At 50.0% G+C, this 26,073-nt stretch overlaps 12 protein-coding genes across 12 annotated transcripts; 7 read left to right on the top strand and 5 right to left on the bottom strand.

Moving 5' to 3' along the window:
• Positions 1–46: 46 nt before the first annotated feature.
• N7484_005475 (TauD/TfdA dioxygenase family protein) lies at positions 47–1,228 on the bottom strand (the record flags this gene model as incomplete). The annotated part of the gene is made up of 1 exon (XM_057115894.1): positions 47–1,228. One exon carries the CDS (start codon positions 1,226–1,228, stop codon positions 47–49), a length of 1,182 nt encoding a protein of 393 aa, XP_056971777.1.
• A 1,264-nt stretch (positions 1,229–2,492) lies between these two features.
• N7484_005474 (EXPERA domain-containing protein) lies at positions 2,493–3,080 on the top strand (the record flags this gene model as incomplete). The annotated part of the gene is made up of 3 exons (XM_057115893.1): positions 2,493–2,748; positions 2,813–2,965; positions 3,010–3,080. 3 exons carry the CDS (start codon positions 2,493–2,495, stop codon positions 3,078–3,080), a joined length of 480 nt encoding a protein of 159 aa, XP_056971776.1.
• Positions 3,081–3,192: 112 nt separating this feature from the next.
• On the bottom strand, positions 3,193–4,839 carry ddiA (putative DNA damage-inducible v-SNARE binding protein Ddi1; the record flags this gene model as incomplete). Its single annotated transcript, XM_057115892.1, has 3 exons — positions 3,193–3,860; positions 3,922–4,532; positions 4,823–4,839. The coding sequence occupies 3 exons, from the start codon at positions 4,837–4,839 to the stop codon at positions 3,193–3,195; spliced, it is 1,296 nt and encodes a 431-aa protein (XP_056971775.1).
• A 463-nt stretch (positions 4,840–5,302) lies between these two features.
• Positions 5,303–7,577, bottom strand: N7484_005472 (putative salicylate hydroxylase; the record flags this gene model as incomplete). Its single annotated transcript, XM_057115891.1, has 5 exons — positions 5,303–6,246; positions 6,294–7,122; positions 7,173–7,247; positions 7,294–7,419; positions 7,464–7,577. The coding sequence occupies 5 exons, from the start codon at positions 7,575–7,577 to the stop codon at positions 5,303–5,305; spliced, it is 2,088 nt and encodes a 695-aa protein (XP_056971774.1).
• A 263-nt stretch (positions 7,578–7,840) lies between these two features.
• On the top strand, positions 7,841–9,656 carry N7484_005471 (CocE/NonD family hydrolase; the record flags this gene model as incomplete). The annotated part of the gene is made up of 2 exons (XM_057115890.1): positions 7,841–9,525; positions 9,575–9,656. The coding sequence occupies 2 exons, from the start codon at positions 7,841–7,843 to the stop codon at positions 9,654–9,656; spliced, it is 1,767 nt and encodes a 588-aa protein (XP_056971773.1).
• A 129-nt stretch (positions 9,657–9,785) lies between these two features.
• N7484_005470 (alternative oxidase) lies at positions 9,786–10,785 on the bottom strand (the record flags this gene model as incomplete). Its single annotated transcript, XM_057115889.1, has 3 exons — positions 9,786–10,254; positions 10,318–10,602; positions 10,649–10,785. The coding sequence occupies 3 exons, from the start codon at positions 10,783–10,785 to the stop codon at positions 9,786–9,788; spliced, it is 891 nt and encodes a 296-aa protein (XP_056971772.1).
• An 857-nt stretch (positions 10,786–11,642) lies between these two features.
• On the top strand, positions 11,643–12,753 carry N7484_005469 (aldo/keto reductase; the record flags this gene model as incomplete). The annotated part of the gene is made up of 2 exons (XM_057115888.1): positions 11,643–12,242; positions 12,292–12,753. 2 exons carry the CDS (start codon positions 11,643–11,645, stop codon positions 12,751–12,753), a joined length of 1,062 nt encoding a protein of 353 aa, XP_056971771.1.
• Positions 12,754–13,305: 552 nt separating this feature from the next.
• N7484_005468 (carotenoid oxygenase family protein) lies at positions 13,306–14,874 on the top strand (the record flags this gene model as incomplete). The annotated part of the gene is made up of 1 exon (XM_057115887.1): positions 13,306–14,874. The coding sequence occupies one exon, from the start codon at positions 13,306–13,308 to the stop codon at positions 14,872–14,874; it is 1,569 nt and encodes a 522-aa protein (XP_056971770.1).
• A 518-nt stretch (positions 14,875–15,392) lies between these two features.
• Positions 15,393–17,815, top strand: N7484_005467 (alcohol dehydrogenase; the record flags this gene model as incomplete). Its single annotated transcript, XM_057115886.1, has 6 exons — positions 15,393–15,403; positions 15,441–15,516; positions 15,566–16,325; positions 16,373–16,438; positions 16,883–17,625; positions 17,675–17,815. 6 exons carry the CDS (start codon positions 15,393–15,395, stop codon positions 17,813–17,815), a joined length of 1,797 nt encoding a protein of 598 aa, XP_056971769.1.
• A 28-nt stretch (positions 17,816–17,843) lies between these two features.
• N7484_005466 (MFS sugar transporter) lies at positions 17,844–18,296 on the top strand (the record flags this gene model as incomplete). The annotated part of the gene is made up of 1 exon (XM_057115885.1): positions 17,844–18,296. One exon carries the CDS (start codon positions 17,844–17,846, stop codon positions 18,294–18,296), a length of 453 nt encoding a protein of 150 aa, XP_056971768.1.
• A 199-nt stretch (positions 18,297–18,495) lies between these two features.
• N7484_005465 (MDR family MFS transporter) lies at positions 18,496–20,256 on the bottom strand (the record flags this gene model as incomplete). The annotated part of the gene is made up of 4 exons (XM_057115884.1): positions 18,496–19,134; positions 19,180–19,609; positions 19,659–20,038; positions 20,083–20,256. The coding sequence occupies 4 exons, from the start codon at positions 20,254–20,256 to the stop codon at positions 18,496–18,498; spliced, it is 1,623 nt and encodes a 540-aa protein (XP_056971767.1).
• A 2,986-nt stretch (positions 20,257–23,242) lies between these two features.
• On the top strand, positions 23,243–24,832 carry N7484_005464 (carboxylesterase/lipase family protein; the record flags this gene model as incomplete). Its single annotated transcript, XM_057115883.1, has 2 exons — positions 23,243–23,710; positions 23,747–24,832. The coding sequence occupies 2 exons, from the start codon at positions 23,243–23,245 to the stop codon at positions 24,830–24,832; spliced, it is 1,554 nt and encodes a 517-aa protein (XP_056971766.1).
• Between the last annotated feature and the right edge of the window lie 1,241 nt (positions 24,833–26,073).

The raw sequence follows: 26,073 nt of genomic DNA, 5'->3' as shown, positions 1-26,073 counted from the left end.
AGCAAAAATGAAGAAAAAGCAAAAAATGACCAAAAGTCTATCTACACTACTCGGAATATTCGTCGTAAACGGGGATCGGCTTCTCGCCCAAGGCGATGAGACGGAAGATATGACGAGCCTTTGCGCCATATTCCTCATCAAGGTAATCCACAATAGCAGAGTCTGCACACTGATTAGCATCCGTTCCCACGTCCAAGAAAAGAGGATACTCACGGGTCGTAGCCCTATTATCAAACAGCACAATAGTTCTGGGCTGCCACCGCACTCTGGCCTGGAAATCATGTCCAGTCACAATGTGATTCATCAAGAAGTCCAACATCCACTTGGTCTCAGGCTCCTTCATCCCCTGGATCTTGGTGATAAACTCGGCATTGACAAACAAACACTTCTCCCCCGTCACAGGATGAATCCGTACAAGCGGATGAACGGTATCAACGGCATCCTTCCGCACCAAACCACCCGTCAACCGCGTATGATTAATCATCTTCGCAGACGAGTGCACCGTGTTCAGCGTATCCAGGAATCCGCGTAAAGTCGGCGATAACCGTTTATATGCCATGTCCGTCGCCGCGAAGACCGTATCTCCGCCCACTTCCGGTCCCTGCAGAAGACCCAGCATGACATAGCCTGGCGGCTGGATCTCATAGCTGACATCCTGGTGCCAGAGTGTCGTTGTCGTCCGCGCTTCCAGGAAGCGGGCGATCTCCTCGCGGTTCCCATCGCGGTGAATCACATGGAAAGCGGGGTGATTCCGCACAGTCCCTGACACGGGCTGGTAATTCGGTTTCCCGAAGTAGCGCATGAAAGCTTCCTGTTCGGCGGGTCCGGCATCGATGAGATCCTGGTCTGGGAAGGCGAGAACCTTGCGCTCAGAGATGAGGAGGGCGAGTTCATCTTTTTGGACATTTGTGAGCTTGTTTAGCTGGATGCCTTCCACCACGCTGCCGATTGCTGGCTGAATGTGGTTGACTTTCACATTCGGCGTGAGGAGGTTGGGCTTGGAGTGGTCTTTCACGCGGAGAGCTGGGTCTGCGTAGTCGTGTTCTGGCAGTGGGTCGAACCACATCGGGTCCCAGGTTGGGAGGTACTCCGGGTATGGGGTTTTGATTTTGGATTGTTTTTCCACGTCCACATAGGGGATGTTGATGTCATAGCTGACGGGGATTTCAGGCTTATGGCCATTGGGGGCTTTGGCTTTGGAGCGGATCAGGGGGGCGGAGGAGGGCATCTTGAAGGAAATATGTTTGGAGGGAAGCCTCGGTTGCGCTCCAGTATACGTGTTGATTGATAAGAAGAAAGGAAAGCCGGGGCGTCCATTTGATTTATATACCCCATCAATTACGTCGATATCATCGCCAACTCGAACACTAGTGGAAACGATGTAAGTGGTCTGTGTCCTGTTCGCCAGATGAGCGGTCTGCACAGGGAAATCCATAGTCCCCATAGACCACCCTGATCCCGGTGAGTTCCGACCTGGGACCCCGGTATTTTCCTGTGCGATGTGCTCATCGGCATTATTTTTCTGGGAAGAGAAGAGAAAATCGGATTCCATGAAGAAACGCTACGCCGCGGGCTTCATGTCCCGCTTTTAATTTCTATGTATTGGGTGTTTCAGCCATTTTACCGTATAGTATGCAGTGACTACAACTGATAAGGCAGATGCAGGCAGGATGGAAACTACGTTATCTGCCGTGATCGGTACGGGAGTTAGGATTGGTCAATTGGCATAAGCCGATAAAAGTCCACAACCCACATCCTCGGCTCCAGAGGTCCCAAGAAGCTAATCTCTCGCCAACCGGATGGGGCAGCTCCTTGGAGAAGAAGCGTAGAATGCCTGGGCGTTCGATGGGTTCAGGGATTGGATTGGGTGGAGAACATGCGGTCTGCAAATCCCGCATCCCAGAGCCAGATTAACGGACACGTCGCACGGGAACTTCGGTGCTACAGGATTCCGAGGATGTGCATGGACACGTATGGTACCTGGATGCAATGGCAGACCATGTAGACGGTAGCCCATGGGCAAGTTGCCATCCTGCTCATCCTGATGGAATCTGAGCAAGCAGTTCATCACATTCCCTGGATTGACACATCCACTCATCGCACAAGGTACCTATGTCGTGTTACTGAAGAGATTTCCCGTTTCCCCTCAAAGTGGATCTCCCCAAAAACGAAAAAAACATACCCAAAAACAAGGATCGGCCCGGAGTCAGCTCCAGGGCACAACCACGGTAGAGCTTCGTAACGACTTTCCTGATTGATAACGAATATTGGATATCACGGTGGACCGAGATCTCCACAAGCTTATTTTGGAGGAAAAAGCAATATGGTGTAGCTACCGCCGATCTGGTCGCCCCGCTCTAGGGGCCGAGAGCGACCAGAGGTGCAGTGTTTACTTTACACCGCCTCAACCCAAACAGCTATACAGCGATCACATCAACCGACTCCCAGATCAGCTACAGGCTACCGCAACTCCCACCGCTGGGCCTATCACAATGCTTCGCAGAGACTATGCATACCTCTTCTTCTTCCTCATCCACATCCCCATCATCTTCCTAGTCGACACGGTCCCTCTCCAGCCAACCTTCCTCCGCACCGACCTTTCCAAAACCCTGCGCGACTTCTACATCACCACCTACCGCGACAAATTCTTCGAAGAGCCCGCCCCAGTCTGGTTCACCACCTTTATTTGGATGGAACTGCTGTACCATGTTCCCCTGAGTGCGTGGGCCGTTTGGGCATTACTCCGAGGTAACACCACGCTATCTTGTCTTGATATTTATAGTTCCTCTAATAGCTCACATGCGTGTGATAGATCATCCGCTTGTGCCTGTGAATCTTCTTATCTTTGGCATCCAGGCTTGTGTGACGTCGTTGACTTGTTTGGTCGACGTGTGGAGTTGGGAGGATCGCTCGACCGACGAGAAGGTGCAGATCACATATCTGTATGGACCTTATGTGGCTTTGGGTATGTGCATTCCATGCATGGTCGATATCTGCTAACCGGTGTAGGGGCCTTGATGGCTTTGGATATGGTTTTTCGGTTACGGGACAAACTTACGCCCAAGCCCAAGCGCGAATAAAGCGTAAACACATACACACACACAAGACTCTTAATCGTACATTGATTCGTTACGTGCTGTGATATAATCCGCTAAAAAAAAACACACCGGAACGCCTTTCTCCTGCTTAGCATTAGATCAAGAATCCAATTGCCCCATCTAGATCGCCATTGGCGGCTTCCAGTGCCCGTTCTGCCTCGTCCCGCGAGAATCCCAGCTCCGTGATCTTGGCAATTGAATCTTGTGGCCAGCGCGATGTCGGAGGTGCTGGTCGGGCCGGGGCCTGGGATGCACTGGAGCTCCCTCCGCCCGGTCGGCTTGCCTGATGCGTCACCGCTCCAGTCCGAGCACCCACCTCGGCCCCGTCCGATCCCTTCACAGTAGGCTCGTCCTCAAACTCCTCGGTCAGATGCTTGGGGATGTCTGCCTCTCCAAGGAAGGGGACCGCCTGGTCTTGAATCACCAGTGCCCCGCGCTGGAGGTCAATGCACGCCTGGTGTCGTCGGAGCATGTCCAGACCCAGGAGCAGGTCGATTTGTTTACCTTCCATGACTGTGAAGGAGCACGGCAGGAACATGTCTCCGATCTTGATCTGAGCAGAGTGTACCCGTCCCAGAATCGGAGCAGTTCCCACGCCCTTGGCGATACCCCCGTAGCGTCGGTCGACCAGTCGCATGATATTGCAGGCGACTGCGCACTCTGGCGACATGATGGTGACCTGGGCGCCAGAGTCGACGAAGGCGTTGAGTCGGTGGCCGTTGACCTCGACGGGGATGTAGAGCATCGTAACGCGACCGAAAGCTGTCTTGGAATTAGTTTCTCTGCCGTAGCATCATAACAAGCCGAGTGCGCGGATGCCTACATTCAGGATGATGCTCCATCGCATTATGCAGGTTCTCCGTCACGGCATTCTGGCGAATAATCTCCTCGATCTCGCGCTGGTTCTCGGGGTTGAACGGGTCAGAGTTCAACATTGCGATCCTCGCCTCCTTCTCCGCTTCCTGACGCGCCTCCCGCTGCTGCTGCGAGAGCAACACTTCCCGGAACCGCTGTGCACTATCCGCTGCCTCGGCCAGCTCGGGATTCTGTCGGCGAACGGCCTCTCGCACGCGCGGGTCACCCAGGATATGTAGTCGGATAGTCTCGGGATCGGGCATGCCGGGTCGGGGTGCGAACTGATTCTGGCGCGGTGCGCTGGGGCCGGGGCTGGGACGCGGGGGCAGTTGTGGCGGACCACTGCGGAGGGCGGCGTGAACACCTAGCATGTCGCCCTCGCCGATGCCGACCTGGTCTAGGGTCTGTGCCGGGTTCTGGAGGAGTTGGTTGTTGTAGACAAGTTGTTGGGCTTCGGGTGGGATGGCGGTTTCGCTTTCGATGATGGCTTTGAGGAGCTCGATGCTCATGTCGCCGCCGACTTCTAGGTTGATGATGTCAGAATCCGCATCAGGGCGGATGACACTGACGGTGATACGCCTGGATCAAGGTCAGTGGTTGTGTCGCAGCTGTCAGCTTCAGCTTGGAGGGGTAGGTACATGACTGTCGGGTTGCGTCAGGTGCGGGGAGGATGGATGGAGAAGCAAGAGCGATGAAGGGAATATATGCAGGATGATCACAAATCCAGGCAGAAATGAAATGAGATCCTGAAATAGATTAGAAGGAAGGTGATAGAAGTGGAGAGAGGTGCGGGCTGTGTCCTCCTTACATGATCCACAGCTACGATAACCGTTCTAGACCAGCTGCAGGTCCATTCACCTCCTACGTACGTGGATCTGCCCCGCATTACTATTATATCCCCGGTAGTATAGGCGGTCCTCTTAAGGGAGGGATCCTAATGCCCTTCAGCTATGGGCTTGACTGACCCGGCTTTCGGGAATTTCCGCTCTAATCTGTTATGGCTCGAAATGTACGTCCGCAGGAGGCTAAAGTCTATTAAGAAAATCCGGATTATGCTCTCGGATGTAAACGGGCCCGCAGGATGATCCCGTCCGCCTGTATACTCCTGAGTCTTGCCATTTGTGCACGCAACTTTGACTTCGACCTTACATTAACTACCGCACACTACGATCACACTATAAGCTGACCGGCGTCAAGCTCGCAGGTGCATGGACAGCCGCAACGTCTGATCACGATGCATGTGGATGATCTCTCGGGAACCAGGAAGGGACTAAACTCGAAGAAGAAAACACTAAACATGGATTGGCTGCACTCGTCCCAATAGAGTACGTACTATTCCCGCTTGACATTCACTCAATCCGCTGAGCACTTGAAACGTCAGGAACCCCTCTTCCCTCGGTGATCTTCGCATCAATCACCTCATCAATAGGAATCTCCGCCAGCCGCGACACCACATGATGAAGCGTGGGGAGCGCGTCCCAATCTAACCCGCTAATCTCCACCTTGGCATTCTTGGTTCGCCGCAGACGCGTCACTTTCGACGGGACAACCTTGGATTCTTGCGCATGGGGCACAAAAATGGGGTACTCCGCCTCAGCCTCGCCTTTGGTGCTTTTGCCAACCTTGGGCATGTATCGGTATACAAGGATGCCGTCGTCGTCCTCGCCGCCAATGGTCCCTTTGTCCGCTGCGGGATCTTGGTCTTCCAGATCCTCGAACTCAAAGTGTCCCCACACGGCTCCTTGCCAGCTTGTCTGTAGTCGGAAGGACTTGTTACGCTCGTGGATGTCGACCGCTGTATACAATTTCGGCATGCCGAGTTCTTCGCGTCCCGAAACGATCGGGTCCGCCAGACTCTCGAAGAGAATGGGCATGTAAGTACCCTTGAGCACCTCGCCGTTCTCCTTTGTGTACTGCACCCCGTGAATGTACAGTCCGATGTGGCGGTATCCACCGCCACCCAGCCAGTCCATTCCGTTGAGGGTGGTCTGTGAGAAAGAAGCCCGCGCGACGGATGATGGGGAGATGAAACTGTATCGGTCGGAGGGGAACAAGTTTTGAAGCAGCGTGCGGCTGGTCTTGAACTTGATAGAGGCAGTCTGGAAGGTTGACTCTAGGGATTTGAGTGCGCGGTCTCGTCCCATGTGATCTTGTCGGGGGCCGGGCATTGGGCCAAATACGACGGGCTGACGCCAGTACATGTGCGGGTTTTGAGACCAGAGGTGCTTTCGGAGGACCTGGGCGGAGTGGTCGAATTCGTCGTGGCCATAAATATAGCTGACCATTTCCCTGGCTAGAAAAAATTAGCAGGCGCTATCTGATTCGTGATGGGGTACTTACTTCGTTCGGCGGAGATCAGTGTGACTGAATCGCGAGTCATTTGCTGAATGGTTGTTGCGCGCTCGTGGCGTGCCTTTTGGTATACTTTCAGTCGCTCGGGAACGTCTCTGGTAGTAACGTCACCAGATAGCATCACAGATAGTGAAACAGCATCTTCAATCGCCATCGCACCACCAGATGCACGGTAGGGCAAGAAAGGATGAACGGCATCACCTAGAACGGCCAGACGACCCTCCACCCACGACGGCAGAGTGTCCATGTCCAGGAGAGGCCACAGCTTGAGAGTCTGTGGGTCCGCCTTCTCCAAGAGCTTGCGGACTTGCGGGTTAAAGTCCTTGAACACACTGAGCAAAGTATCCTTGCCAATCTGCTGGTTGTAAGAGTCCCCCTCGGTCTCAATGGTCGTTAATTCTTCGGGGTGGATGCAGACGAAGTTGAGCAATTCATTGTTCGCACATGGGTAGATAACCACGCGGCGATCAGATGAGTCCCACATGTCGACAGAACCATTGTCGCGTGCGATACTGTTGGTCTCTGGATCATCCAATGCTTGTTGACGGCTGATAAGGAAGCGGAAGGCATTCTTGCCCGAGCTGTATGGCTTCTTGTCTGACAGCTTGGTTCGAGTCATAGAGTGGACTCCATCCGCACCGATCAAAACGTCTCCCTCGACGACCTCGCCATTCTCAAGAGTCACTGTTGCTTTGTCTGCGTCGACGTCGACGATCTTGCTTGCGGTGTGGAGTATAGCAGGCTTGCCTTTGCCGGCACCTGTAGCTGTGGCTTTCAGTCCTTCGTGGAAATGGGCACGGTGCACGAGCAGCCATCGCTAGTGATTTCGAATAAGTTAGGAACTGGCAACGTGTCTAGAATACTTACATGTCTCCACATGTCCGCATGTTCCTTCACAGCTGTTATGTGAACCGGCTCCCCGGATGGAGTGTATTCGCGCAACTAACCCGTTAGCTAGATTTCCGTCCGATCAGGGATAAATTCTTACCACCTCAGTCTCCACAGCCCCAAATTTGGTAGCATCAATCCCCAGACGTCGCAGGACGCCATTTGCATTTGGGGACAAGTGGATAGCAGCGCCGATTTCATTGGCGAAGCGTGAACGTTCAAATATCTAACAAGTCAGCCATATTACATGAATGCCTCGAAAAAACATACCTCTACATGGTGACCTTGTTGCCTTAAGGCAATCGCTGCAGTAAGACCGCCGATCCCCGCACCAACGATCAAGATGCGCAGACCAGAGCCACTGTTTAATTCTTTCAGTGTCATTTTGTATTTGTACAATATCCATAAACTAGTTCCCTGGGGACTGTATCACTCTATTATATTACCCTCGGCATCAATCCCTCCCCCCTCACGCTTGTCCTCTCGGTTGACGACAGGGTTGCTCGGAACTCTGCGTTTCGGGACGTTCTCGGCTCCACATACAGCGCTGCGGAGCACGCTCAACCTTCCGAGGAGTGGGGGAGAATGTATATGAAAGCTAACTCCAATTTCTTTTCTATTTTCAATTCGTTTACACATTTCTCAAAATGCCTAACGAAATCAAAAACATCACGACCCGGGACGAGGTCTCCTTCCCTTACGTCTTTGAGCAAAATGTATCCATCAACCTCAAAGATGAATCAGGTATCGTCCGCGCAAACGTCTACCGCCCTAAATCTTCTTCGAAAGTTCCCGTGATTGTCACTTACGGCCCATACGGAAAGGATATCCCTTACAAGGATTTCCACGCTCAAAGCTTCAGCGAAGTGAACCCTGAACAAAAGTCCGAGCATTCGTCTTGGGAAACTCCCGACCCTAAGTACTGGACTAGCCAAGGCTATGCCGTTGTCCGTGCAGATGAGCGCGGAACGGGTCAGTCGGTTGGTAAGCTCGATACCATGTCGCGGGGAACGAGTGAGGCGTTCTTCGATGTGGTTGAGTGGGCTGCTGAGCAGGAGTGGTCCAATGGCAAGGTTGGCTTGCTGGGTATTTCCTACTACGCTGGTAGCCAATGGCGTGTTGCGGCGCGTCAGCCTAAGGGCTTGGCCTGTATTATTCCCTGGGAGGGCATGTCAGACTACTACCGGGATCGATGCCGCCACGGTGGAATCCTGTCAAGCAAATTTATCAAGTTCTGGTGGGATCGCCAGGTCGTTAGCAACCAGTACGGACTTGGTGGTCGTGCGGCCAGAAACTGGGGCCCTGATACCATTGAGGGAGATCTGAGTGAGGAGGAGCTTATCCAGAACCGCCAGGATCAGAACATCGACAATGTATCGAACAAGTTCCGCGATGATCTCTACTACGCTTCCAAGGAGTATAGTATGTCGGATATCCAGGTTCCGCTGCTGTCAGTCGCGAACTGGGGTGGAATCCTGCTTCATCTGCGTGGAAACGTCGAGGGTTATACACAGGCTGGCTCGGAGCTGAAGTACCTCCGCTTCGTCACTGGTCGTCATGATCTTCCCTTCTACTACAGTGAGGAGGTCGAGCTCCAGCGCAGTTTCCTCGACGCCTTCCTCAAGGGCGATGACCGTGTCGGTTGGTCAACTGGCAAGGCTCCCAAAGTAGATATCGTCCTACGCAAGGGCGATGTCGGCTTCAACAATGCCGAAGCTGAGAAGCAGTACACCCGTCGCACCGAGCACGAGTGGCCGATTGCCCGTACACAGTACACAAAGTACTACCTCACTTCCAAGCAGGAGCTCCTCACATACGCTCCTGTCGAGCGCCCCGTCAAGGTCTCCTACGAGGCCCTGGGCACGCTGGAGACTCCCCAGCTGGTCCAATTCACCACACCTGCCTTTGAGAAGGAGACCGAGATCACGGGCCACATCGTCGCACACTTGAATGTTTCTATGAGCGCAAACCCTGGTGCACCTACACCCCAGGATATCGATCTTTTCGTCACACTGCGCCATATCTCTCCCGCTGGAAAGGAAGTCTTTTACACCGGTACAGCAGGTGATCCCGTTCCGCTGTGTAAGGGTTGGTTGCGTGTGAGCATGCGCCAGGTGAACAAGGAGCATGTGCGGAATCGTCCGTACTTGCCTCACCGTGATTACTACTCCACTGATGTCCGGCCTGTCATTCCGGGTGAAGTCTACCCTGTTGATGTGGAGGTTTGGCCCACCAACGTCGTTGTTGAGAAGGGTGGAAAGATTGTGTTGGAGATTTCTAGTGGTGATACTCAGGGCTCTGGCATGTTCCAGCACAACTCGCCTATCGACCGGTAAGCTTACCCTTTTTTGTGTTTCTTGGATTATGCTAATGATGTTTAGATCTGTCGAACGCTTCCAGGGTCAAAATCATATCCACTTTGGACTGGGTGAGAACTACGTCACTTTGCCTATTATCCCTTGATTTCTTCGCTCGATGCTACCTCCGAACGTTATAAAGTAAATATCAATGAAATGTATGCACATATCAAATACTATCTAGAGATGATCAACAATGGCAATAGTGTGCATCTTAGTAGCCAGAAACAGTTTATCACAGCTCAGCCTTGACTTCACCCTTTCTCATCTGTTCAACCCTAACCGAGAAGGGATTCAAATCCAAATTCTGATCTAAATCCCCAAGCGTATGATTGACCTCACAATGCTTCGCCTCATCAGCCCTCACATAAAGCAACAAAGAGCGCATGCACCGCTGATCAACAGGCATCTCCCAGTATCTCACGGCCATATCAGGCGCCCGCAGTGATTCCCACCGTGGAAGCCGCCCATTATCGAGGTCCCGAATCGCCTTGCTGTATGTGATAACAGCCTCCTCTTCTAAATACCCCACGAAGCGGTGACAAATCTGTGGGGAGATGAGGTATGCGACTGAGAAGCCGGTGAAGAATACGCATTGGGCGCCTAGGACCATGAAGCGCATTAGGGGGGTTGGTTGGGCCAATTGGAGGAATGTCAGCAGATGCATTCGCTCATTGTAGGCTTCTTCGAGGAGAGTCTCGATCCTAGTAGCTCTAGTTAGTATCCAAGAACAGTATTTTCTTTTATAAATCTCAGGTATCCCTTACCATCCGTTGTCTCTGCGCATCTGTCGTAGGCTTTTTAGGTGACGGAGCATTCCGGCTACCATGCCTGGTACACCGGCAACACTTTCAAGGAATATAAATCTCCGAAGCCATTTTTCTTCCGTCATATCCTCGTTGAGTATGGTGGTTGGCCCTGAAGATCTATATCCGGTTGCAAAGTCCATGCCCCGGCGTAGGAAACGTACTTTTTGGAGAGCGACTCGATCTTGCCATGTGTCGGGCTTACGATGTGCGGGCTCGACGGCGGTGATATGATCTTTTGTGTAGCTGTTTTTGTTAAAACATGTAAATGGACATCATTTGCCGGGCTTACGTAGGATGTTTCCATGATGACTTTTGTGGTATCTGGGATGTTGTGTGGCGCCTTGTGTGAGGGAATGGAATTGGGTAGAAGGTAGTTCTGATGATCGAACCACGCAGAGTACGTGGTATCAATATAGAAGCCGCCATCCTGTCTTCAATGATTCTGCGGCTGCTGCGATTGATATAAAGCTACGAGTTAGACGTCGGATTACTATCATTTTATACCCCAAGGATGCTCGTTTTTACAATGTAGAATGTAGAATATCATCCATTGTTTTGTTGAGGATGGGGTGTACTCCTATGTACAGCGCAGTCTATGCGACTTATCGAGTTGTTTCCTAAATATCCCGAACGAACCCACTGTAGATAACCTTCTGACTCACTTTGAGTTTAATCGCTTAGCGGTCAGGATCGACGTACACCGGGCCGGTTGAGCCGCCTTGGAAATAACAAACAGGAAAACACCAACTGTGGACTGGCCTGTCATGATCACTTAAGCTGAGAACTCGCATCTAGTTTGAGAGAATTGCCTCGCTTTGAAGAACCAGAAGAAGTTGTTCAGTTGATGAGCCTTGAATGGTAGCTCTTACGCCTATCACTTGCTGTCTGTCATCCCACCACGCTTTCGGTAGCTAAGGCTGGAATTTTAGTTTGTTAATTCTTTTCTTCTGAGGAGCTTTAATGCCCAGGATTTCCCTGCATGAGCTTGAAAGAGGGTTATACAGGAAGATGCGGGGTGAGTATCTTGGCAAGCCCTCGACTCGCGGGCTTGCCCCGACACGGCACCTCTCCACTATCCCCGCTTCCATCTCCGCATTTTCTACAGGTAATTGCGATCTCGGTATGATGCCGTGGCATGAGGGTTGAAATAAATCTATTGTCTAAATCTCCTCATTTGGAGGAAAGATATTTTGATCTCATCGGTCTAAGGCTTTCGGTGCGAGCATACTACTATCCCACAAACATCGAGGTGACCAGCCAATAGCCCGCTTTCAAGCTTCGCGATGGCTACCTTTGCATCGATTCGTGCCTTGGTGCCAAAAAAGGCCTTCACACTATTTCGACCATCAATCTCGCGCACGATCGCAACCCGGGAAACCTCATACACTTTAAACACGGGGTACCAAATCCCCGCACTCGGAATTGGCACATTTGGAGACGCAGATTCCCAGGAAGCTATTGTCACCCAAGCGTTGAACAAAGGCATACGGTTCATTGATACAGCCCGTGTATACGATGTCGAAGTCCAAGTAGGCAAGGGCATGAAACGCAGCGGCATTCCCCGTGAAGACGTGTTCCTCGCTACGAAGCTCTGGTGCTCGGACTACCACCCCGAAGATGTGGAGCGTGCTTTAGATGACTCCATCCGTGATCTGGATACTCCATATGTCGACTTGCTTCTCATGCATTATCCGTGTACCTTCAAGCGAGGATCTGATCGGTTCCCTCGCGACGATGGTGGAAGAATGATCTCAGGGGAGACCAGCTATGTGGATACGTGGAGAGCAATGGAGAAGTTGACTCAGTCGGGCAAGGTGAAGTCCATTGGGGTTTCCAATTTCAGTAAAGGGGAAATCGAGACGTTGATCAAGAATTCGTCAACTGTGCGTTCTTCTGGATCTTTGAAGTGAGCTCATGAGTTGACTGTTTTAGATCCCGGCCGTTCATCAAATGGAAGTCCACCCTTATCTCCAACAAAAGGGATTCAACAATTGGCTTCAAGACAAGGGAATCCATGTCGTTCAATTCAGTCCTCTAGGCAACATGAATGATTTTTACCGGAAAACAGGCTGGAGTAAAGAGATTTCACACATGATGCGGGTGATCGACCAACCGATTCTGAAGGACATTGCCGAGAAGCACAATAAAAGCCCGGTCCAAGTGGTTCTTGCGTGGGGGATCAACAGTGGACGCAGTGTTATCCCGAAGAGTGTGATCGATTGGCAGGTCGACGAGAACATTGCTGCTGATTTTGAGCTAGAGGAAGAAGATATGCTTAGAATTGCGAGTTTGGACGCGAAAGCGAGGTTCAATGATCCTAGTTTGGATTATGAGTGGAGACTTTATTCGGATCTGGAGGGCATTGATGGAACAGTCAGAGGAAAGACCCATTAGATGGTTAAGGAAGTGATCAATTTCGGTATTTCTCACGTTGCCCCAAGGATGCGCATCCATAGGTCCGAGTATAGTGACGAGTAGCACTGTGGAATGGAAGCGAGGTCCACGTCAAACCCTATTCAGGAGATGCAATCGTCGGTATCTGCCGAATGCTGGTGCGGGGTCAGTGGATCCAAGAGGATGATTCATCCAGAAGATGTCTGAGCCTCCAATCGTCTCTAAGAAATTACGAAGATCGGCAAAGTTCGAAGGAACGCTAAGGACAACATATGCATAGTTGATGTATTTGAGTATTTTATACTGTACTGAACAACATGTAGCGCTGTGAAGGTAGAGTCGTTGACCTTGGATTGTTATGCTAATACGCAACGGCATTGCAGATACTAGCGTGAGTGACTTCCATCACTTGTCGGGTCCGTCGCCATGCAGAATGTACTTTTGTATGAGGCCCTTGCACACGGCATGTCTTCATTGTGCCCATTTTTATAAGAACCGAGACCTTTGCCAAAACCGACGTTTTAAATCGTTGAATCAATTCCTCAGCACAAAATGACCTCTCTGTCTTCTAGCTCCGGCCTTGCCTCGAAATGGCCCGCTGCCCTCGATCTCGCAGGTTCGGCGGCACCTTGCCGAGTAGAAGGCGAAGTTGGGGATTTAGTCGTCTTGGGTGAAATCCCAGACGGTATCAATGGGACTTTCTACCGCGTGATGTGCGACCCATACATGCCCCCACATCCCGACAATATCCCTCTCGACGGGGATGGCAACGTATCGGCATTTCGAATTCGTGATGGCCGCGTCGACATGAAGATCAAGTATATCGAGACGGAACGCTATAAGCTAGAGCGACATGCGAACAAAGCATTATTTGGCCTCTATCGGAATCCCTTTACTCATCACCCATGTGTCAGAGCCGCAGTGGACTCAACGGCGAATACCAACCTGGTCTACTGGGCTGACCGGATGATTGCTCTGAAAGAAGTGGCCCTCCCTTACGAAATAGACCCCGACACTCTGGAGACACTATGCTATGATCCGTTTGGTGATCAGGTCAAGTCAAAAACTTTCACGGCCCATCCAAAGGTTGACCCGTACACCGAAGAACTGGTTGTCTTTGGCTACGAAGCTAAAGGTCTTGGGACTAAGGACATCGTCGTCTACGCTCTTGATAAATATGGAAAGAAACACGATGAGCAGTGGATCGAAGCACCCTGGTGTGCTTTTATTCATGACTGTGCCATTACGCCAAATTGGCTTATTCTTGTCTTGTGGCCATTTGAAGCTACCCTTGAGCGTTTGAAGGCTGGGAAGCACCACTGGGCCTGGGACTACAGCTTGCCAGTGACCTTCATTATTGTCCCAAGGAGAAAGACCACACCCGTACCAGCTGGATGGAAAGAAGGGGAGCATAGAGTTTATTCCTGGAAGAACTGCATGCCTATTCATACGGGAGGGGCATGGGAAGCTCAGAATGGAAAATTATATCTCGAGTCATCTCGCGTACATGACAACGCGTTCCCTTTCTTTCCGACAGCCGATGGGGAACTGCCATCGCCGGGCGCCAAAGCAGACTTTGTGCGTTGGGAGTTCGATCTGAATCTTCCTGATGGAAGTCAAATTCCGGACCCGCAGCTTATCCTCGATACGCCTTCGGAATTCCCTCGCATGGATGAGCGGTTTATGACCAAGGAGTATGAATTCATTTTTCTGAATGTTTTCATTCCTGATCGGTTGAATGGGGAAAAGAACATTTTCCATGGGCTCAACGGGCTTGCGATGCATAGTCACAAGACCAACAAAACTCATTGGTACTATGCCGGAGACGACTGTCTCGTGCAAGAGCCGGTATTCATTCCCCGTTGTGCTGATGCTCCCGAGGGTGATGGATGGGTTCTCGCTATGGTCGAGCAGCGTACTGTAAATAGCTGCCACCTCGTCATCCTCGATACGAAAGAATTCGAGAAACCGATCGCTTTCGTTCAGCTTCCTTTGCATGTGAAGGCACAGGTTCATGGCAACTGGGTTGGTGCATCTCTGCTTCCTACGAGCAAAAGTCTTGTTCGGACCTTCTCTCAGCCTATCATTAGTAACCAGGGATCCTTGGTCTCTCTGGCTTAGATCAAATAGTATACTGAATGTGATTCGTGCGAAAGTTTCAACTTTTGGCCAGTAAATTTTCAAGGAATGTGGGGGCTTTTGGCACCGTGTCGTGGCCAAACCAAGAGTAGAAGGCTTTCTGACGATCGCTCTGCTCTGATGTTCAAATTGTGTTTCAAAGTGAATATCGGATACATAGCATATTTCTCCTGGTCATCTCGGGAGGCTTTCCGAGGAGCTCGTCTCGCGTGTTATCGCCTCGTAGTGGTCATGTGAAGCTTCACATATATCACTGTGATTCTGCTGTACCTATGAAAGTCACTCTACTGATCCCTCTACATAGATCAAGTTCTTTCGTCAACAATCTCGTGGACATTCTCTTCTCGATAGATATGAATTCTTTTGAGCTTCCGAGCTCCATGCGGGCTCTAGGTAAGACCGTCGATGCTGTCTTCACGTACATGGAGATAACAGTTCAGAGTATTCCGAGGCACAAAAATTCAGCATTGTGGAAAAATATTTGCCCCAGATACGAGAACATGACATCCTGGTTTGTCTGCATCCAGCTCAAGCGATTAAACTAACAGGTTGAAGATCCAAGTCAAAGCATGCGGAGTATGTGGCACAGACCTCCATATCCACGACGGAGAGTTCGGAGCTCAAGTGAGTCAAATAAAAGCCCATGGTTCCTTCAGATCTCTCATAAAATCAGTTTCCCCTTGTCCCTGGTCATGAAACGGTAGGTATTGTCGCAGCATTTGGCAACAAGGTTCACGGTTTCAAAACAGGAGACCGTGTTGTGGCCGACAACTCCGAATTATGCAGTACATGCCACTACTGCCGTGTCGGTAACGGCAAAGAACTATTCTGCGAGAACTTCATTGCGCATGGAGTGATGGTTGACGGGGGATTCGCTGAATATGCTGTTTATCCCGGGCATCGCGTTTTCAAATTCCAACATTTGTCAGATGCCGATGCTACGCTGATCGAGCCCGCTGCCTGTGCTGCACATGGGATTGATATCATCGCCCCGCATATGAACTCCCGTGTTCTTCTTTTCGGTGCTGGGCCGACGGGATTGATGCTAGCGCAGCTTCTTCGTCAGAATGGTGCCAGCCATCTGGTTCTCGCTGCACCTCGCGGGTTGAAGATGGAGCTTGCCAGGTCGCTTAATGCTGCTGATGAGTACTTGGAACTTCCTCGTGAGGCGGATGCCGCGAATGCGATATTGGACAAGCTAAATCTTGAGAATCCGTATGGATATGACATTGTCGTCGAAGCAACGGGGAGCGCTAGGATCCTGGAGAACGCGATTAATTTTGTGACGAAAGGAGGGAAGTTAGTGGTGTATGGTGTGTACGACGATGATGCCCATATTTCACTATCGCCGAATAAAATCTTCAAGGAGGAAATCAAGGTGATCGGATCATTTTCGCAGATCTATAAGTTTCCGGCTGCGATCGATTATCTAGGTAAGCGATGCAATGATTGGGGAAAACCTTGGCTGATAAGCATTCAGATGGCAAAAAGGTCAACGTGCAGGGGATCGTCAACAAGACTTTTAAGCTGGAGGAATGGGAGGAATGTCTGCAGGCGATGAGGAACAAATCAGTGGTCAAAGCTGCAATTGTCTTCGATTGATAAGAGATGCATGTGTATGCAGCAGTGCACACAATTGGGCCACTATCGGCGGTTAATACTACTCTTTTGGTATCGTGCGGAGTGGGATTAGACGTGGGATGATCAGAAAGACTTTTATTTTACCGAATGGACCCCGAAGTTCCTCAGTGCCCTGTTTTGATCTACTTGATCCGCTGTCTTTAATCCTCATCACTTTAATCTCAAGTTATTCACCGTCGCTGGTAAAGTTCCTCATCTAAGCGCATCATGAGGAAATATTTGCAAAAACCACCGACTTACCTGTTAGCATGCATATTATGCTCTGCAAATGGCCTTTTGTTTGGCATGGACACGGGGATTATAGGTAATTTCTACGATCATAGCTTGTTCGCAACGCTAATGATTACAGGCCCTGTGACCGATATGAAAGACTTCAAAGCTGTCTTCGGTGGAAGCCAGAGCTCGACGATCCATGGATTAATTGTCTCCAGTATATTAATTCCTGCTGCGCTATCCTCACTATTTGCTGGACATCTTGCCGATCGTCTGGGTCGTGCCATGGGAATTAGCACCGGATGCTTGATCTTTGGAGTCGGAGCTGCTATAGAAGCATCGGCTGTCACTCTCGGAATGTTTATTGCGGGTCGTGTTATTGAAGGACTTGGAGAGGGCTTGTTTTTGGGAAATCTGGTGGTTTACATTTGCGAGGTATCGCCTACGAAATATCGAGGTCCGCTGACAACTGGTCCGCAACTGGTGATCACGGCCGGTATCTGCTTGGGATATTTCACTTGCTATGGAACTTCGAAGCATATCGAGTCATCCTTTTCTTGGCGCACCCCTTTCATTCTTCTTGCATCTCTTGCCATGATTCTGTCCGCGGCATCTCTTCTTCTCCTTCCCCCGTCCCCTCGCTGGTTGGCGATGAAAGGCCGTCACGCGGAAGCCAACGCGGTGTGGGATAAGCTGGAAGTGGATTACAGCGAACATGAAAAGATCGATTTGCAAGAGATACAAGGAGGTTCCCCGTCCAAGCAGGGTACAGTGGAGAAAATGCTTGATATTTTCTCCAAGGATGTCCGGTCCCGCACAATTCTCGCTGTCTTCATGATGGCTGCACAGCAGCTGAGCGGAATTGATGGCGTGCTATATGTATGCATCGCATCCAGGTTCAGACGTTTTCATACTGATTTGTATCTAGTACGCACCACTATTGTTCCAACAGGCCGGACTCACATCGTCCGATGCAAGCTTCTTCGCCTCCGGCATCTCCGCTCTAGTCATCTTTGCCGCGACCATCCCCGGAACGCTGTACGCCGACAAGTGGGGACCGGAAAAGTAGTATTATCTGCGGTGGGATTGGACTTGCAATGACTATGTTTGTCATCGGCTCTCTCTATGCCGGAAACGCTGTGCACACCTCCACTGGCGCTGGTCGCTGGGTCGTTATCGTTTTCATATACGTGTTTGCCGTGGTATATTCCATGACCTGGGCAGTGAGCGTCAAGATTTTTGCGGCGGAAGTGAATCCGCAGAAATGTCGTGCGGCAACGGCGACTCTTGCCCATAGCTCGAACTGGTTGGCTAACTTTGTAGTGGCGCTTGTCACGCCTATCTTACTCTCGAAGAGTAGTTATGGTGCTTACTTCTTATTTGGGGGCTGTTCACTTGTTACTGCGGGCGTTGCAGCCTTGTTCATGCATGAGACGAAGGGAAAATCTCTAGAGGAGATTGAAAAGACTTTCAAGCCCAAATCGGCGAGGAAATCTGCGATTGATGACATTTCCACTACGATATTTTATCAGCCAAAGTCGTCGGTCTGAGTCTAGCACGTGGAATAGACGGATTCATGATATCAAGAGCAACGACATAGATTAGATTCATGAGCGTGACTTTATATAGATGCCTAATGGGAATTATTGAAAGATGTTTGAAATTGTATTTCACTGAGAAATCCAACATAATATGTGCGAAATAATGCCACAGCCAAATTTGAAACGCTAAAATTGTCACCCGTGATAATCATGCATACTTCTGAGGTCGTTTCATAGACTTCCATTGAACAAGCGCAGCTCCAACGAAGGAGAGGGCAGCGGCAGCAACAGAAACATAAAATGTCTGCGTAACCGCAATGTTATAAGCATATAACACAGATGGAAGAGCCTGCTTTGGGATACTGTGGGACAGATGGGCTGCCCCAGCATCGATGATAGCTCCTGGGCTAATTTCTGGGGCGTACTTGGTGATGCTGGCCACCAGGCGATTTTGGAACACGGTTTGTGCGATGGAAATAAACAATGCGCCGCTCAAACTTTGAGCAAATGTGATTATCGCAATTCCAATCGGAATATCATCCAATGGTAGAACGGTTTGCAGGCAATTAATGCACTGTTGGAACCCGAGCCCTGCGCCAATACCTATTACAATCTGGTAGCCGATCCACTTGCCGGTTCCTGTGTGAACTTGAAATGTCGTACAGAGGCCGGAGCCGATTGTGAGGAGGGCACTGCCGACGAACATTAGGGGTGTGTAGTACCCAATCAAATTCACCATGAGTCCTCCAAGCGCTGAGGAGATGATCATTGAGACAACCATTGGGAGATTGTTGATTCCGGACACGGATGCTGAGACCTGCTCGATAGCCTGGAACCAGATAGGAAGCTGCGCTGTGTAAGCTAATGTCTCCAGAAGGGTGGTTCAACTTACATAGTACCCGAACACGAAGAAAGAGCCCCCGAGAAAAGTTGCGTGTATGACAGCGCCAAGAATATTGCGGTTCATGAGTAGGCGAGGAGGAACGGTAGCTTCTTCTTGTTTCCAGTGCTGAACATAGCACCAGGCCAAAGAGAATATTGAAAATAAGACGAAGAGTACAATGATACGCACATTTGCCCATTCATACTTTGTGCCGCCCCACTGCAAAGCCAGAAGAATCGATATAATTCCGGGGATAAAAAGCATAATCCCGAGTGGATCCATCCGTTTGACTTTGTTCATTCGTCCTGATTCGATCGTTTTCCTCGGTTTCACGTCCTTGAAAAATACAGCGATAAAGATACCCGTAATTGCACCAAGAGGAAGATTGATATAGAAACACCATCGCCAACTCAGATGGTCCGTCAATAGTCCACCCAGCCTAGAAAGGAAATTAGCCGCTGCACACTTTCTGCAAAGGGTTGTCCTACAATGGCCCAGTGACGGTTGCAATCCCGCTCGTGCTCCCAATTATGCCAAAATATAGAGCGCGTCGGTGGAGGGGCACACTATTAGCCAGCACTAATAGTGCACCGGGTGATAATCCACCTGACCCAATCCCTGCAATCGCTCTTCCCAGTATCAATCCCTTGGAGGTTGGCGTAGCCGCACATGCCAGTGACCCGATCTCGAATAAACCGAGGGCGATCATGTACGTCCATTTCGTGGAATAGTAGGTGTAAATCTTGCCGAAGGGGAGTGTGACCGCGCACGATGTCAGAAGGTAAGCACTGGCATACCAAGATAAGTCTTCCAAAGAGTTGAATTGTTCGGTGATCTTCGGTACGGCTGTCGCGAGGATGGTATTGTCCTGGACAAATTAGATGAGCACTTCCAAGTTGACGACGGACTCACCAGCGCGATGCAGAAGGACTGAAAGCAAAGTCCTATGAGGATAGGAAGAAATTTGATTGTAGACGGGTACTCGATCGTTTCATCATCAATTATATCGCTGCTGCCCGACTCTTTCAAAGGGATATCATCTCGACACTCGTCACTGTGACAATCTCTCACTGAGCTGTCTGCCATGAAACACGTTACTCCACAGCCAAGTCCAGACCGTGAAATATAATCGTTAAATCGTTTGGGACATTCGGGTCATAGGTGAGTAGGTTGAAGAAGGTCAAGTAGAGATTAGGCCTGATCGAAGGACTCAAAGCTAAGCTCATAGAACTGCTACCTTAAGCTTGCTTGTAGCCCATATCTAAGCAAGGGGGATACAGGAGCTCCCCAGCGGAGACTCGGCTTTATCAAACATTCCATTGACATCAAGTATGCGCTAATTCCGTCACGACGCGAAATACACAGCCAAGGAGAGCGCGCCATCTTATCCCGTGATTGAATGGAATTTCCTATTCGAACAAAAGTCCCGATTCTAGAATCGATTCGTGGGTCAAATGTACTTTCAGTCTATCTCGCGGATTGCGTTCCGGTATGTTTTGGGGTTGGGGAAGCCACGTACCTGCATTCCTAAGATGAATTACCGAGCAGGGTTCATGCACTCTTCCTAACTTTAATTCGTTCCGCGGCGAATTTTCTAATGAAGCCTTGTCATGTGAGTTTATTGCATCATTCACATCATAGGGATAGAACGCTAAGGCCTGGGAGTAAGTTTGATGTAAATTATGCAGACTGGGTGACGATGGTACTCGCCACCTTAGGAAGTGATCGACCCAATTTGCTTCTAAGGCTCTAAAGTTGAAAGCTGATGAGGTTCTGATCCTCCGAAATAGCCAACTCAATAATGCTGCTCTAGCATGAAATCTTCTAAGATCAGTTAGTCTAATCTCAGTAGATGCTTACAAGTCGTTTATAAGTGAACCATTAGAGTACTACGGGAGAGAAAGCTTAGGATCTCTGGGCCAATTGCAATATATATTACGCACTTATCTGACCAGGCATTAGCAAACAAAGTGAAGAAGTATAGACAGATCTGAATGGGAATGTTCGACGACTGAGTGTTTTCATCGCGTGGAAATGAAAATATATTAACGCAACTACGAAGCTGGCTATGAAGTCCATCCGGAATTCCAGACTGAGGCCTATACTTGGAATTAATCGCACCAATAAAATCCTACCACTCTGTAGCTTCTGATAGGGAAAGTTCCCTTTGGTCCCATGGCCTTGTTGCATCAACTCTTGTTCATAGTACGAAGCTTTCCCTGCTGACTAAGTTCAGCACTCAAGGTTGCCTGGTTACATAAGAGGCGGTCAAGGCTATCTTTTTGCCAAGGCGGTGGGGAATATAGGACGCACAAAAAAAGTTTGATATTCGACTCAAGCAACAAAGTAGGCGCCAAAGCACCCACTTTTGCAGGGCAAAAAATATGACCAGACTGGGGCTCGATCCCAGGACCTTATCGGTGTTAACGATACGTGATAACCAACTACACCATCCGGCCAATTGATATAAGGAGGTGGAGATTGTGCCACTATGAGCCAAGGTTCTGTTCACGATCCACTGTGGAGCCAGGGAGTTCAGAACCTGTAAATTCTATCAGTCGTCGAGCTTAGAGACCCACCGGCATGGGGGCATTGATATCGGCAGAGATACTAATACAGGCCAGCCATGTAGAATACCAATGCGACTATCGACCAGTTAGAGTGTGCCGCAGTGGATTTGATGGTTGGTGTTCAGTGGCGGAGTAGAGACCCAGCTTTCGGCGAAATGTTGCTTCGTGGAAGTAGAAGTAACTTGTCTGGCTGTACTTCAAAGATAAATTTGTCAAGATTTGGCAATGTACTTTGGTGTAAGATATGACTCTGCAAAGGCGACGCAAGAGCTCGATAATTGCAACGAAGAGGCCAGGAAGAAGCTCTCGGTAATATCTATGCTCTTCTTTTTCTCATTGGCAACAATTGCATCGATGCCAAGCTAGATCTCATGAGTTTTCACCTTTCTTTCCCCCAAAAATTCGTAGTCGCCGTTCCAGTATCTTGTAAAAGTTCGGCTGGAATACTCTTGAAAGTTTAGCCGGGCGAGACCCTTATCAGCAAAGTCAAAACCCAAGGCGGTTGATATTTTGGGGCGCAGGGAGGTGCCTGAGTGCCTCGGATATCAGTGACGTAAGCGACGACAACGGTTCTCAGCTTTGTGCTTAATGATCCATCAGTGAATTCAGCCAATTGACTTTCTCTTCCATAGAATCACTATCAGAGAAAGCCATTCCGCTAGGCAAGTTTAATCTGCATCTCGGTCCGGTGCCTGAAAATAGGTATACCTGTTAAGTGGTGTCGCGTATGATTGTGATAAAATAACCTCGAACTTGAACTTGAAATCCAACAAGGCCTAGCCATTGGATTAGTCCCGTCGTATTCGATCGTATCCGGTCCGAGGTTCGGCACATTAGGGACATTCCCCCTGCCGAGTCGGTACAATTATATACCTAGCTTAGGCTTCGAAACAGAAAAGTCGCGAAAGCGATTGAAACCACTACTGAAACGAAGAATCTGCTGCAATGGGCGCTTCACTAGGAGGACCGATTACACTCAAGACCGGGCCGGCTTACGGATACAGGGCTCTGTAGATTGATAATCGTTAAGGATGACGCGGTGGATCCATTCCAAATGTAGCATGAAGAACATCATTTTCCCAAAATGGCCATCGCGGCCGACCGTTGTTAACTCCGACCTGCGCTAGCCAGTGAGATAACAGTACAGCTCGGATATCCGACTCCCAAAGTTCGTACCTGCGTGAACCTTGGAGCTCCCTGTCCCACGAGTCATGTGCGTCCCAGATAGGTCTGGGGTTCGTTGTTTCGTGTCTGTGTGGTCCACTTTGAATAATGCTTAATTAAATCAAAATTCTGAAGTGACGAACGCTAGTGAAATGATTTCACGGGGGACGCGTTGGCATGCACTATACTTGATAGTGGTTCGGACGTTACTTTGGATCCGTTGCCGATCAATGGAGAGATGTGCAAGTGAGAAGTCTATTTAAGATCCCATGTCGATCCCGCTGAATGCATTGTAAAACCCATTCCATTCGTTCTTCAATTGCAGTCTATCGTTCATCATGCGGAGCAGCGCACTCCCTATTGCCTTGGGCCTGGCGGCGGCACCCGTCGCCTCTGCCGCTCTCTACGACACCGTCATCGAGACCAAGTATGGTCCCGTCAAGGGTTATCCTGCCTTCAACAGCACCAACACGGGTAACATGACGAACTGGAAGGACATCACTGTCTGGAAGGGTATTCCTTTTGCTGCCACCACCGGTGGTGAGAATCGCTGGAAGGCCCCCCAGCCCGCAAGCACCTGGAAAGAGACTTTGGATGCCCGCACCTGGGGTCCTGTCTGCCCTTCTGCTACCACTGGTAACAACGACTACACCATCAACGAAGACTGTCTGAACCTTAACATCTGGTCTCCTGCCAAGATGACCGATGCTAAGCTCCCTGTGGTCATGTGGAGCTACCCGGCCGAGTCCACTGCTGCCGATCCTCTCTTTGACGGTGGTGGTATGGCTGACAAGGGCATTGTCTTCGTCAACTACAACTACCGTACCGGTCCCTTCGGATAGCTCGCTCACTCCGAGCTCTCTGAGGAGTTCGAGAAGGTCACTGGATCCAACAGTTCTGGTAACTGGGGTATGCTGGATCAATTCGCTGCTCTGAAGTGGATCCATGCCAACATTGCCGACTTCGGTGGTGATCCTGACCATATCACCGTGCAGGGTCAGTCTGCTGGATCGGCTGCTACCCAGCACATCTTGTACAGTGAGCTCACCAAGGACCTGATCGTCGGAGCGATCATTGAGAGTGGTGTCCGTGACCCTCACGACCCTCTCTGCACCAGCCTTGCAGAGGCCTACACCACTCTTGATGATGCCCTGGAGGATGGTCTTACTTACCTCTCCAACCTGGGTGTCTCCAGCATTTCTGAGGCCCGTAACATGACCATGGAGGAGCTGATCAATGGTGCCACTGGCACTACTCGTGAAGACACCATCATGTTCGAGGCCACTCTCGACTACTATGCTATGCCTGATACCTACCTCAACATTCTGAAGAAGGGACTGGCCCACGATGTCCCCGTGATCACCGGAAACAACAAGGATGAGAACGGCGCCACCTACGGACTTCAGCTCTCCCTCGAAGAGTACTACCAGGACGTCAATGAGACCTACAGCGGTGAATGGATCGACCGTTTCCTTCAGCTCTACCCTGCCAACAGCTCCACCGCCGCCGGTGCTTACAACTCCATGTTCACTGACCGTTCCAAGGTTGGAACTTGGTTCTGGACCCAGCTCTGGTACGGTGCCAAGAGCTCCAAGGTCTGGAACTACTTCTGGGACCACGCTCCCCCTGGCCAGACCTCCGGTGCTTACCACGAGTCCGAGATCAACTACGTCCTGAACAACCTCTATGCCACTGATAAGCCTTGGGCCGCTGAGGATTACGAGATTGCCAAGAAGATGAACGATTACTGGGCCAACTTCATCAAGACCGGTAATCCCAACGGCGAGGATACCATCGTTGCCTGGCCTGCTGTTGGCTCCAAGAAGCTTGTCCAGCACGTTGGTGACGGATGGGGCCAGATTCCCATTGCCTGGAGTGAGAAGGTTACCCTCTTCAAGAAGTGGTTCGCGACCCTGGTTGCTTACTAGACAATTGTCCTATAACTAGCTTTACATCCGGGCATGGTTCGCAACTTTATTTGCTTACTGGACGATGTTGTATACTAGCATTATATATGGCCCCAGCCATCCTGTCGCTATTAGGAGATAGAATGTCTTTAGTGGAATTTAATACTTTGAAGATGAATCCAACTTTCAGTAACCCAACACATCCTGAGGCCCGTGGCCCTCTTCGCCTCCGTGTTTTGTCACTTCTTTCCAAGATTTCACGGGTCGCTTGAAGGCCCTGGTAACTAATCCCAAAACCGACCAATACAAAAAATTTACCGCATAGTCCAATCACTACTATTTGGTCTTTAAAAGACACGGTAGATGCAAAAAGACCAAAAAATTGACCGACGCAGGGGTCGAACCTGCAATCTCTTGATTCGTAGTCAAGCGCCTTGCCATTGGGCCAGCCGGCCTTGTATGAGTGGAGGTTCGGTTTGTGGATACATATTCCAGAGCTAAAACTCTGCGCGGGCTCGGGTTCGGGTTCGTAATTGTGGAGACCAGGATCAGATCTTCAATGGCAATTTCTTTGGCGAAGCATGCTCTAACCGGAATTAGGGACTTCTTCTTGGGTATTCTACAATTATATAATGAGTTTCATATTTATATTCTATCTGTCAGGGTTCTCACTGCCTCAACGTAATACCTTTGTCGCCTAAGGTCCCAAAATTTGCGTCAGCCCTGGAGCTCCGTCTCCGATCTTGGCGTCGAGGATATATATATATTGAGATACGAGTATATTGGTGACATAGATACCCAAACAAAATTGAATAATCTAGAAATCTCTAATACATATTCAAGTGAATCAAGATTTGAAAGCATTAATCCGAATTTACAGGCCATGTTCGTATCACTCTTTGTCTATCGTAAATAGTTGGTTAGCAGGGCACACACCCTGGGGCTACTTTGGAACGAGCGAGGATGAATATTCACTGATTCTTGAGTCAAAGAAGCGCCCATACCTGTTCCTCAATCTTTCGTTTTTCTCCTCTTCCCCTCTTCCACCTTTCTTTCTTTTTCAATTTTTTCCCAATGACCACTCACACACCTGTGACTCTCGCCACCGTTCCTCTGATTCAGACTAGTAGATATCTAGCTATGTCGCCCTGTGCATCAGCTAAAAGTACTCAGCATCATGAATACGGATGAGGATACCTATTTCGACGTGTCGCATCACCTCAATCTTCGTTGCATACAACAATACCGCTTGACCCAAGGCC

This window comes from Penicillium longicatenatum (genome assembly GCF_028827895.1).
Source record: "Penicillium longicatenatum strain IBT 33135 chromosome Unknown contig_3_segment0_segment0, whole genome shotgun sequence".
NCBI lineage: Eukaryota > Fungi > Ascomycota > Eurotiomycetes > Eurotiales > Aspergillaceae > Penicillium > Penicillium longicatenatum.
This window is presented reverse-complemented; position numbering and strand designations above follow the sequence as displayed.